Below are 12,473 nucleotides of genomic sequence, written 5' to 3'. Positions count from 1 at the left end.
TCTGCTTGGGACAGGACCTATGACGGGTATACTAATAACTTCTTTCCTTGCCCACTGATGGTGGAAATAGAGTAGGAGCTGGTTTGCCATGGCTGGCCATCAGCAGATGGGGAGGGACACTCTTTGGTTCTTGGCTTCAGCCCTGGCCGAGGCTCCTGGTGCTGCCCCTGGTAGCAAGTATCCTTCTGCTCAGAGGGAGCTCTCTGAGTGGCAGTAGAGGAGGTCGAGCAAATGACGGCATCCTTTGCTGACAGCTGCCTCAGCTTCAAGGGTGTAAAGGGTCCACCCCTCATCCTCCTTCTGAGCCTGCTGCAGTGTAGGAGGCTTTCCCGCAGGGGACAAGGGTAGTGCTGCCTTCTGCCTCCATCCTGCACCAGAGATGCTGGGCCATCCACTCCCAGGGACCCCTGGACCCACATTGCTGATGCTACCACAGTCTTCCAAGAGAATGAGCCCATCCTCCTCTTCCCTTTCTTCCCTGCTTCTACCTCCTCTCTCCCTCATTTGTAGGGTAGACAGATAAAATACAGGATGCCCCATTAAGTATTATTTCAGAGAAACAATAAATTTTAAGTACATTCCACATATTGCCTCTTCCCCCCCATAAATCTGACAACCCTCTCCTCCCTACCTCACCTTCCCCACCTCTGAGAGCCTAATTCTGGCAAATTGTTACAGTAGTGTGAATCTGATGCGAGTGAGCAGGTGGGGGAGGGTGGCCTAACTTCAAAACTATTTCTCCCACCCATAGGCCAAAGGAAACCAGGCCAGTGCCTTCTGAGATCTCAGGTTCCCATCTATAAAATGGAGATAAAATCTTGTGCCCATAAGTGCAGATGGAAAGTGCTAGGCATTGCTGAACACTTGCTTGATTGGTTTTGGAGACAGGCCTTCCACTCTGGCTCACTTCAGCAGCCTTGGTCCTGGGCAGCTCATTCCCAAGGACCAGTCAGCCTTTGGTTTCCACCTACCCACCTTTTCTGTGTAATTCGGTACCTCCTGTCCAGAGGTCCTAGGGCTCAAGCCAGTGTCTCTGTGTTCCTGGCTTGGATGGAGCAGGAATGTCCTGGAGATGTGACTTCTCCCTCAGTCACCCAGGACCATGGAGGGTGTCAGGAGGTCATGCTTCTCAGAGGCCATGTGAACAGTGGACAGGGTGCACGGCTTCGAGGCAAAGGCCTAGTCCATTTTGCTGTGAATCTCCTTGGACTAACAACATACAATTGAGCATTGGGGGGCTCTATTACCCCAGCTGCCCAATGAACATAACACATACTTTGTCCATAAACTGGGATTGGAGAGGATGACACCCAGGACACTTCTACTGGAAGATCTAGGACAAATAAGTCATTCTTTGTTTCCTTTGTGAAAGTAGGGTCTGAGGAAGTGGAATTATAGACAGTTAAAAACAATGTCTTTGGAGTAAAGAAAAAACAAACCCTAGGGCTTGAATCTGCCACTTAAGAACTATATGTTGGAGGTGACCTTACCTCTCTGAGCCTTCCTTTTCTTATCCATAAGATGGCCATGAGAAGTGGCCCCCGGGGGAGGTTTGAGAGTGAAATGAGCAACACTCATAAAGCACTTGGCACCATGTGTGGTATGCAAGAAAGCACTCATCAGATGATAGCCTAGACTTTTAAATTGTTATCAACAGGCAGCAGCCAGAGCCAGATAGGACCTCTTTTGCTTTCAGTAAAGTTTCTTTAATTGCTTAGAATATAAGGTGTGAGTTCCAAGGGAAGTGGATACAGGTGGGAGTGATGGGTTGGGAAGTCTTATGGAGGCCTCTCCTACCTACCTGAGGGGGCAGTAACCAGGGTGGCTCTGGCCTCTGTCCTAGGTGCTGAAATGTACACCGGTGAATTACCCTGCTCACTACCTTCATTCAAGTTCACAAGTATATATTGAGCATCTACTGTATAAGGAGTAGAAGTAAAAAAGAATTTAGATGTATTTGTAACCCAAGTGGCTCATAGCTCATAGCGTAGAAATTTGAACACACACAAATGCCTTAGGAGAAGTGAGGACAAAAGGTAAGGATTCGTTTTGTGATTTCTTGGGTTTCAGTGATGTCACCTCTTGCTTTCACCTTTCTTCCTTCTCTTATGCAATCTTGGCATCCTTCAAAAACTGTGCCTTTCCTGATCTGACCACAGCACATAAGTCTTCCTCAAGGCAGCTCTTTCTTTACTGACTAATCTCACAGAGTCAAGAAGACTAGTGATCAGTTTCTGAGGGAAGGAAGGGTGATAGGATATATATAGAAAAAGGAGAGGGTCTGGGGTCTCAGAGAAGTGAGGAAGCTGCCTAGACAGGGGTGAGTTCTTTGTCATACTTCTGCATGCCTTCGTCTGGGAGCAGCACTTCCACTGTAAAGCTGACCTTCTTGGCATGGACAAAGCTATAGGTGTTGTCAAAGCGCAGGACATCTGGGGGGACAGATGGACAGATGGATAGTTAGGCCTGGCTTCACATTGCCCATGTCTCTACCCCAGCTACAGGAGGGAGGACAGGCTCTGTTTCTACCTGCTATGTTAACTAAGCTGGGCCAAGTTCCCACCACTCCTTTTCCCTTTCCCATGGGAACTGTCACTCTTAAGCCATGTCTGTAAACAGACACTGACCTCCTCCTGGCGCATGCCCAGCCTGACTTCAGTTGCACGAGTTGGCAATGAGGACAATGGCCACTGCGTCCCATTATCTCCACACCTGGACACTTGCATGATAGGGGTTGGTGGGGGTGGGAGGGAAGCTGGGAATGTCAAAGACCTCCCAGCCCACTTGGATAAAGTGTGACCAGTGTATACCTTCTACTTCCTCACAATCACCCAAGAGGCAGAGGTTGTAACCTCTGCTTCACAGAAGAGCAAACCAAGGGTCCAGATTGGTAAGCTTTGCCGGGGGTTATGCAGCTACCATGAGACTGAGGTGGGACCCTGACATCACACTCAACTGTGTGGCTCTGAATAAGTTGACTTACTTCTCAGAACCCCAGTTTCTGCCTGGGAAATGCCTTATTGTCCCTTGTCTGTGTCCTATGGGCCAAGTACTCTGAACTTTTCAAGGCATCAGTAGCTTTTGGTGTGTAGTAAATGCCTGAGAGTGTAGTCTGAATGATCAACTGTGTGGATGAATTACACTAACCTAGGCTGTATATTCCTGGGATGGGGGGGGTCATTGCCCCTCTGTTTCCTCCTCTAAACCATGGGACAGGTGGCTCCAGCCTTCCAGAGTTGAGTTCCAGCCAGGGTAGACTTACAGACACCGGCTTCTGAGCAGGTGAGGCTCCCATCCTCAGGCACCATGTGGGCATTGTAACGCTGGCTGGGGAGTACTTCTGTCATTTCCCCAGCTCGCTGCCGCTCCCCCATCTTGGTCTTCAGGAAGACCCCAAAACCAATGTCTGCACCATCAGAGGAGAACTGCCACCTGGGTGGGCGGGAGGGGGATAAGTCCTGCTCATTCTTGTGGGACCCTGAAGGTGTAAGATCAGCCAGAAATGGGTTGGTGTCCAGGCCCTTACCTGAGGACACAGCCTGGGAACAGAATTTCATATTCCACCTGGTGTGAAGAGCCACGATTGATTTGCACTGAGTGCTCATACTGAGTCTTCACTTGGTCCCGCACGTACATGGACTTGGGGATCTCCCCACCATAGTTGATCTGCAGACACAGGACAGAATGGGCTTGCTTCACTCTTTTGACCATGGCATTGCTTGTGCTGTTGAATTCATGCTGTTTCTCCTGCCTGAGATGCTTTCACCATCTTCTGGAAGTATGCTGCTCACCCTGTCCTCTCCCACTGCCACCTTCCCACCACCTGCCACCAGAAAGCCTTCCCTGACCCTCCAGGGTCAAAACCTCCTCTGGAAACCTCCCCTTCCAGTTCATCCCTCAGAGTCACATTTTCCTCCTTTCTTGTTTGCCTGCACAGCTGCTGAGAGCCCGGTGATAGGGAGGCTGGGACTGTCTTGCCCAGTACCTGTCTTACAGGGGTCTCTCCATGTCTGTGGAGAATTTGTGGAATGAATGAGTGGGTGAGAAAGGAACTCAACTCTACTCCTCTCCCCTCTCCTGTCTGGGGTTATTTGTACCTTAGTTAAACACTTGGGGTTCCCATCTGGGTCAGTCAGAGTCCCTCCAAACTGAGCAGGCAGTTCCTCGGGACTGATGAGTTTCAGCAAACCTTCCTTCCAGTTGCCTGTGGGCAGAGGGGTTAAAGTGTGGAGGGGACTTGTCAGCCCTCCACTCCCACTGGGGTGGGGCCCAAGCCCAAAACCCTACTAGGCTACAAAGACCAATTAACCAGTCTCTCAGGCCTTGGGCTGTAGGAAGTGTCATCCAGCATTGTATTGCTATGGAAAAATGTTTCCTGAGCTGACGGGTTTGCACATTTTTGAGGGTCTTCCAGTCCTGAGTAGTGAAGATAAGAATCATCTAATTGTCTCAAGGAGACTTTAAAGCCTTTGAAGTAAAAAACCTTGTTGGCAGCCATACAGCATATAGATGGCATACTCAAGACAGACCTCTTGGTGGGGAATGGATAGCCCTGGGCCTTTGAATAGACCTTCCCTTTCTGTGCTGCTTAATCACTAAAGCCATAATGCTCATTACTGTTCTTCATGCCCTGTGCAAAACTCTATGCATTCTGGGTCTTATGACAATCCAGGCTATCTCCCCTACCCACCCCCAACCCCACTGTGGCCATGGGATATTCCTTGCCTCCAGTGGGATAAAAGCAAAGACCATAATGCTTGGCACACGAGGGCCAAACACACAGGACCCTGTGTGCCACCAGTAGGACAGAGCCCCAGACTTGTACCTGGAGTGTGGCATTACCCACACTGCTACTGGATTTGGGGGGCTACCTTGTGATCCACTTAGCTCCCTATCCCTGTGGAACTGGGCAGAGGCAGAGACTCAAGTATCAAGGAAGAGAAAGAAAGCAAGGATTTGTAAGACTCTACCTTCCCACATTCTTAGATCTCCTGATTTGATGATCTGACCATTCTGCTTGCAAGAAGTTGCTCCAAGTTCAAGGTCATTGGCTTGAGTTTAAGAACGATTTCTCTTTTCTTATCATTTTAATTTTTTTAAAGATTTTATTTATTTATTTGACAGAGAGAGAGAGATCACAAGTAGGCAGAGCAGTAGGCAGAGATAGAGGGGGGAGCAGGCTCCCCACTGAGCAGAGAGCCCGATGTGGGGCTCGATCCCAGGACCCTGAGATCATAACCTGAGCTGAAGGCAGAGTCTTAACCCACTGAGCCACCAGGTGCCCCTCCTTATCATTTTTAAAAATAATGATTTTTTTCTACTTATACAAGTAATACATGTTATTATAAAACTTTAGAAAACAGAAAAAAATACAAAGTAAAAAAAAATGCTTGATTTCTTGCCATCCACAAATCAACATTTTGTTTCATTTTCTTCCAGTAATTTATTTTTGTTTTTACAAGGAAGATGATACTATCCACTCCACTTTATAATCTGCTTTTAAAAACTTAATAACATTTCCCTTGGTATCAAATCATCTTTTATGGTTTTCTAGTAATTCATCAAATAGATGCATTATTATTCACTTATCCAGTCCCTTCTTGTTGACACTCCTTTCCCTGAATCACATCTCCTCTTCCTCTTCCTGCCCTTCTTCCTTATCCTACTCAGCCCACATTGCCTTTAGAAGCACTGAGGTGATAAGCATTGAAAGGAAAATGAGGCCTATAGCCCAGAGGTTGCCTATCAACCACACTGAAACTAATAAGGAGAAGGTGTGAGGCCTCAGTCACCAAGGACATGGAATGTTCCAAAGATAACTGGGTATACTCTATAGAGTAAAATATATTTCACTTTACTTTTGAGAAGGAATGTCTGACTCCAGGTGGCACAGTGCTCAGGGAATAGAGCTAGAATTACTTACTTCCCAATACTATAATTTTTCTGCGTGTGTCTTCACTCAGGAAGGGCTTCATGAGGTTGTAGCCCACAGGGAACAGTTTGGTAGCTGGAGAGATACAAAGATAATGGAGAAAAAAATTATTCCATTGTGACACTCTCTCTGTAATAGTCATAGCCACTAATATGGAGGATTCATGAATTGGAAAATGTCCTGCACTTGCCAAACTGCCCCCACAATTGGTAGCCAGATAACAGGCAGCCAACTAACCAGCCACCCAGTCAATCATCCAATCAACCAAGCAAGAAAATGGCCCATCAATTTGCCTTCTAATCAGGCCACCAATTAGACTACCAACTAGTCAGCCAACTTACCAAATAGTCAAAACAACAAACTAACAAATCAGCCAACCAGAAAACCCATCAGCCTATTAAGCAACCAACTAACAACACAGCCACTTGCCTTCTGCAGCCAGCCAACCATCCAAGTTTCAGCTAAATGACAAATTGGCCAGTTGACTAACCAATCTGCCAACTTGCTAATCACCTACCCAACTAACCAAAATGCTAGCTGGTCCCTCAGTCAACCAAGCCAACAACTATCTAACAAACCAACCAATCAACCAATCAATTAACTGACCAACTAACTCTCCAACCACCCACCAGTCATTCATCTAGACAGCCAACCAACTGGCCAATAAACTAGACAACCAACGAAACAAATAATCAACCAACCAACCAATTAACCAGCCAACCATCAAATATTCATTTGGGCAGAACAACTGAGGGAAAAAACCAGGATGAACACATAAGACAACTAGAGACCTCCAGAAGGCAGCAGGCAGGAAAGGCCAGACTTGGCTGCTCCAGCTTTCAGTGTCACAGGCAGTTTGGCAATGGAGAGATCAACATGGGTGGGAGAAATGAGAGAGGATTCCTGGAAGAGCTAGTATTGGAACTGCCTCTTCTTGCAGTAAGGCCAACCGCAGAAATTACTATTTAAGGAACACTAACTTTATTCCAGGCGTTCTAAGTGACTTGCATGCAGCCAAGCAACCAACCTGCCTCATTACTACCCAGGGAAGAAGGCACTTTTATTGTTTCTAGGGTACAAATGAGGAAACTGAGGCACAAAAAAGTGAAGTCACTTGTCACACACCTTTCACAATGAGCATGAACTTCAGGGTCTCCGGGTAATTCTCTTCAAGGAGGCCAAAGAACTGTAGAACCAAGAAAGACCCCATCAGAGCCCACATCTCATCTTCTCCTACCCCCATTGCCTTTCAGTCTCCCTTCTGGAGTGTCCAAAGGACTAAGGAGGGTTTCCTTTATTTCCATCACCTCCACTGGCCTCCGGAGGAGAGTTTCTCTCTTCAGACTTTAACAACCACACTCTAATAATAATCATTTTCAGAGTAAATCTTATAGTAATAGTAGTATAGCAATAATAGTAACTATTGTTCATTAAATCTTCACAATTTTCCAAGCACTGTGTACACATTTTATATATCAACCCACCGGAATATCCCTACATCCCTTTGAAATGCAGAATACCGGTATTTGCATTTTGTAGGCAAGGAAACTGAAGCATGGAGGCATGAAGTGACTTGCTGGAGTCACAGAGCTTGGGATGACAGAACTGGGAAGATTTGGCAGAGGGTGGCCTCTAGGGTCTCAGTACAGTGTTGACTCTGAGGCCTGTCTTTTGGAAAACACATGAAGGCCCTTTAGGTCCTGCGTTGCAGTGCCAGAGCCCAGAAAGTCCACCACTTTTTACCAAATCCTGGCTTTGAGTGAACAAGGTCACAGCAGACCAAGCTCATCATTAAGGAAAGCAGAAGTCACCCATGGGGCCTTCTCCTCACCTCTTGGTACACTTCCACCAGAGGTTTCCAGAAGTGCTTCAGTCCCAGGCCCTCACAGTCAAATATCATCACAATGGTCTCAATCTTCTTTCCCAGCTGCAACAATAAAAGCGAAGACTACTTCCAAGGTTCAGGGTGCAGGCTCAGAACTTGGGACATGGTGACCCTAGCATTTGACCCCTTAGTGATTCTACCAGCCCCCTACTCTGTCCTCAAAGGAACAAATGGACAAAACTGAATGCATTTACCCACACATCCACCTACCCATCCATCCATCTATCTAACTGTCCATCCATCCATCATGCATTATCCATTTATCATCTGTCCATCCATCCGTTTGTCCATCCATCCATTAATTGACCCACCCATCCATCCATTCATACTACAATTCAATCATCCAATTATCCCTCAGTTGGTCCAATTGATAATTTTTTTTTAAGATTTTATTTATTTATTTGACAGAGAGAAATCACAAGTAGATGGAGAGGCAGGCAGAGAGAGAGAGAGAGAGAGAGGGAAGCAGGCTCCCTGCTGAGCAGAGAGCCCGATGCGGGACTTGATCCCAGGACCCTGAGATCATGACCTGAGCCGAAGGCAGCGGCCCAACCCACTGAGCCACCCAGGCGCCCTTGATAATTATTTTTTTAAAGATTTTATTTATTTGAAAGAGAGAGAGATCACAAGTAGGCAGAGAGGCAGGCAGAGAGAGAGGGGAAAGCAGGCTCTCCACTGAGCGGAGAGCCCAACACAGGGCTCAATCCCAGGATCCTGAGATCATGACCTGAGCCGAAGGCAGAGGCTCAACCCACTGAGCCACCCAGGCACCCTCCCAATTGATATTTATTAAACACCTGTTTTGTGTCAGACATGGAGAGTATAACCTATAATATTCTTGTGCTCAAAGGCTTCACATTCTGCTTGGAGAGACTGACAAGCAACTAGGTCGCTGTAAGTCTCGAGGTAAGTGCTGCAAGTAAGCAGCACAGGAGCTGCGGGGACACGTTAACCCAGATAGGGACCTCAGAGAAGGTGACATCTAAGTTTGGGACCTGAACAATAGAAGGGAGAGAGCCAAGGGAAGTGTGGGAGGTAGCCATGCACTGGGGGATAGAGTTATCTGAACAGAAGGAACAGCAGACTCAGAAGGAGTAAAAGTAACTAGCATTGTTGAGAAATATGCATGAGGCTCTGTGTGCTGGGCCATACATTTGCATTATCTCCTTTAATCTTTGCAACCATTATTTATTATTATTATTGTTTTGTAGGTGAGGAACAAGCTTAGAGCGGAGACATGACTCTCCAAGACCACACAGCTAGGAAGCAGCAGAGCTGCTGAGATGGTTTGACCCCAGAGTCCTCTGACTGTGACAGCAGAGAGCACAGTGTGTGTGATCTTGGGACTCTGTCCCCTGGCAGCCTCACTTGCACCCAGCTGCCCGCCTCACTCAGCTTGGGCCTTACCCGCTCTGTCTGCAGGTCACACTCATGCAGAATGCGCTCGCAGTCCCTCATCTTGGTCTTAAGCAGGTCTTGCTTGGTGACCGAGAAGAGGAGGCCCTTTGGGTCAAGCGGCCCAATGATGTCATACCACACCGGGCAGCCATCCCGGTCATAGCCACACAGGCCACCAGGCATGTACTTCTGGATCACCTGGGCATGGAAAGATACACAGAACTTGGCATTTTGCACTTCTCCAGAGACCCCCATACTTGGCTGGCCTGGATGACCCAAGCCTGCACACAGCATGCTATAAGCACTGCCCCTTCCCTGAAGGATGGCACTATTGTCCAGGTGAGGAAAACTAAGGGACCCTGGTGGGGAATACCTTGCTTGTAGAGAGTACATGGCAAAGCCAGGCATCAGCTGGGTCTGGCTGAAGGCCTCTTGGCTCCTTAATTCTGTCCCCCAACATCTCCCACATCCCTTTTCATTAACTTTTCTTAATGGAAAAGTTGAGCTTAGTGATGGAAAACATGGATTCTGAAGGTCAATATATTTGGTCCAAATAGAGACACCACTGCATCCTTGCTGTGCATCCTTGAAAAAGTGACAGTCCCTTCCCGAGTCCCATTCCACTTCTCTTCTGTAAAATGGTTTGGTTAATCCCTCCCTTAGGGAAAGTCCCCAAGATCATATTGGCAAAGCACAGTGCCTGGCCCAGAACTTACACTCTACAAATGAAACTATGGCCACTATGGCTTTACTAAGAGTGCCAGTGGTGGGACTGTTCTCTCCAGCAACTTGGTGGGCTAAATTTCTTTCCTGCACAGACAGAATGCTTTGATCAAGGCCCTAGGGGTGAGGGCTCAGAGGCACAAGCTATCTGTGGTGGTGAAGAGCCAGTTTCATGTGAATTCAAATCCCAGCTCGACGTTGAGGCTGTGGGACTTTGGGTAGCATGCTTAACCTTTGCTGGGCCTCAGTCTCCTCATCTGTAAAATAGGGACAGTTGTACCCACTTCTGAGTTGTGATGACTAAGTAAATTCATGCAGTTAAAGTTTTAACTCAGGCCAGGACCTCATAAGCAACCAGGAAATGTTCATCTTTATTAGAGGAGAGGTGCTTGGAGGCCTGCAGGCAGTTCCACGGGCCTCTCAGGCTTGTAGCCCTTCACTCGTGTTCTCCAGTGACCCAGAGGCTGCTAGAATGTTATGTCTATAAAAGACTGGGGTGTTGGGGGAGGGGTTGGCTCACCTCTGGGGGCTGCCAATCAAGGATGTGGTCAATGTCCATGGACTTCCGGAACTCCATATACTGAAAGGGAGAGGAGGAGAGGTAAGGCCCCGCTGGGCTCCCAGCACCTTCAGTGAGGGGGTGGAGATGGGAGCTGGAGGTGTGGATTGCGCCCCACAAAACACTTCCCAGATCTCCATCAACCCAGATCCCCTATCAAACATGGTTAGACAGGTCTCACCTTGCGGAGCATGGCCTCTGATTTCTGCAGGTCGAAATTCCGAGCTGTGTGAAGATGGAAGGAAGGTGTGAGGCAGGAGAGAGGCTGCCTTGTAGTCACATTGTCCTGGTCCTGGACTGTGAGGAGCTATGCATGGCACTAGGGGCCCGGGTAGGACCTTCCTTCCTTCCTCCCGGGTAGGGCCCTCCCCTCTCCTGGATCTGAGCATGTGAAGCAAGACAGTGTGATTGGATCCTGAGAGCCATGAGTTGTTCTGCAGCGGTTAGGACCAGGCCCCTTCCACTGCCCCTCACCCTGGTCTCCCCCACCTCTGCCCTCACCTCGGAGCCAGCGCAGAAGGAAATAGTCATCAGGATTGGGTAGGGCGGGCAACACGTCCTTCACGTTTTCTCGGAACTGGGAAGGGAGATGCTGGTTAAAGTGGCTTTTGCACTGAACCTTGGCCCTCAGACTCAATAATTGTTTTCATCATCCCTTCTCTTTCACACGCCCACGACGATGGAAGGATGGGTGGACAGATGGATAGGATGAGAGGCAGGTATATGGGGAGACGGGCAGATGAATGGACGGAAGGATAGATCCTGAGTAAATGGATAGAAAGAAGGATGGATGGATGAAGGCTTGGAAGGTTGAGTGGGTGGGTGGATGGAAAAAGAATGAAGGAGAAATCAGTGGACGGAAGGAGGGAGAGATGGGGGAATAGAGGAAAGAGAGATTGGTGGGTGAAGAGACAGGAGGAGGGATGGATGGATGGTTGGGGGGGGTGCGGTGGGAGGTGAGAAGAAAAAAGGATAAATGAGTGACTGTGTGGGTGGGTGGGTAAGGGGACTGGAGTATGAGTGCATTCATAGTTCTTTCCGTGTATTAGCCTGCCGAGGCTTCTGCCTTTTTTCACCCCATCTACAAAAGCGTGGTTAATGATTGCATGTTCTCCTCCCCATTGGCTGTGGGGCTGACCACTCACCCTGCTCTGTCCCGCTCACCCTTACAGACAGGTTATCTTTCAGGGTCCTCGGGAAGGAGGGGAAACAGAGTTAGAGGGCAAACCATTAGCATCCTCGGGTTCCATCGAAGGGGCCTGGGAGGAATGGCTGGGGTGGGGTCAGCTGTCGGTAAAGCTCTCTTATACTGTCTCCCACAAAAGAAGTCAAGTTTGATCTGGCACACACACTATTACTGCTTGGATGTGGTCCTTTTCCCTCAACCCCTGCCCTGGACAGAGCTGATATCACTGGCTGCTGTGGAACATGACCCTGGGTAAGGTGACGGTAAAGAGAAAATGTCAAAAACACACTAAGCCAACAGAGTGGGACAGGGTTCTGGCCACCCCCTCCCCCCTCTCCTCTGCCCTTTTCTTCTGGGGCTCAAGGAAAGGGGCTCTCACCTTGGCCAGGGTCTCTGCCTGCTTGGGGCTCAGGTCTCCGACTCGGCCACTCATGGTGTCTGGGTGAGGCTGGAGGAGTGGGGGCTACTCCAGGCAGAAACTGAGCCTCATCTGTGGCCCTACCCAGCTGGGGCCTTTTGCCCCCACTTCTGGGTGTGGCTCCAGGCACCTCCTCCTTGGCCAACTGTTGGATTGCATATTACATAACTGGGATTAAGTGAGGTCCCGTGCTTGGCTCTGGGACAGGTCTGGGGGGGCAGGTGGGCACAGGAGAGCATGCCAGAGGGTTTTGGAGCCCAGGCTGAGTGCCTTTCAAATCCCCACCCATGCTCCCAGGCCTCCAGAGAAAGGGGGGATTTCAGGAGGAGTGAAGACTGCCCCCAGCAGGCACCTTTTCTCTCTCATCATCAA

The 12,473-nt window shown here is 48.7% G+C and overlaps 1 protein-coding gene across 1 annotated transcript; it reads right to left on the bottom strand.

Moving 5' to 3' along the window:
* Window positions 1-1,684: 1,684 nt before the first annotated feature.
* Window positions 1,685-12,222, bottom strand: LOC131811763 (SEC14-like protein 3). The gene is made up of 12 exons (XM_059140553.1): window positions 12,063-12,222; window positions 10,999-11,074; window positions 10,679-10,722; window positions 10,459-10,518; window positions 9,225-9,413; window positions 7,764-7,859; window positions 7,058-7,118; window positions 5,924-6,007; window positions 4,098-4,204; window positions 3,527-3,666; window positions 3,263-3,432; window positions 1,685-2,432 (listed from the first exon to the last, which is right to left on the bottom strand). Exons 1-12 carry the CDS (start codon window positions 12,114-12,116, stop codon window positions 2,311-2,313), a joined length of 1,203 nt encoding a protein of 400 aa, XP_058996536.1. The 5' UTR covers window positions 12,117-12,222; the 3' UTR covers window positions 1,685-2,310.
* Window positions 12,223-12,473: the final 251 nt, after the last annotated feature.

The sequence above is a fragment of the Mustela lutreola genome, chromosome 11 (genome assembly GCF_030435805.1).
Source record: "Mustela lutreola isolate mMusLut2 chromosome 11, mMusLut2.pri, whole genome shotgun sequence".
Taxonomy (NCBI): domain Eukaryota; kingdom Metazoa; phylum Chordata; class Mammalia; order Carnivora; family Mustelidae; genus Mustela; species Mustela lutreola.
The sequence above is the reverse complement of the archived record's forward strand: the minus strand, read 5'-3'. Positions and strand labels throughout refer to the sequence as shown.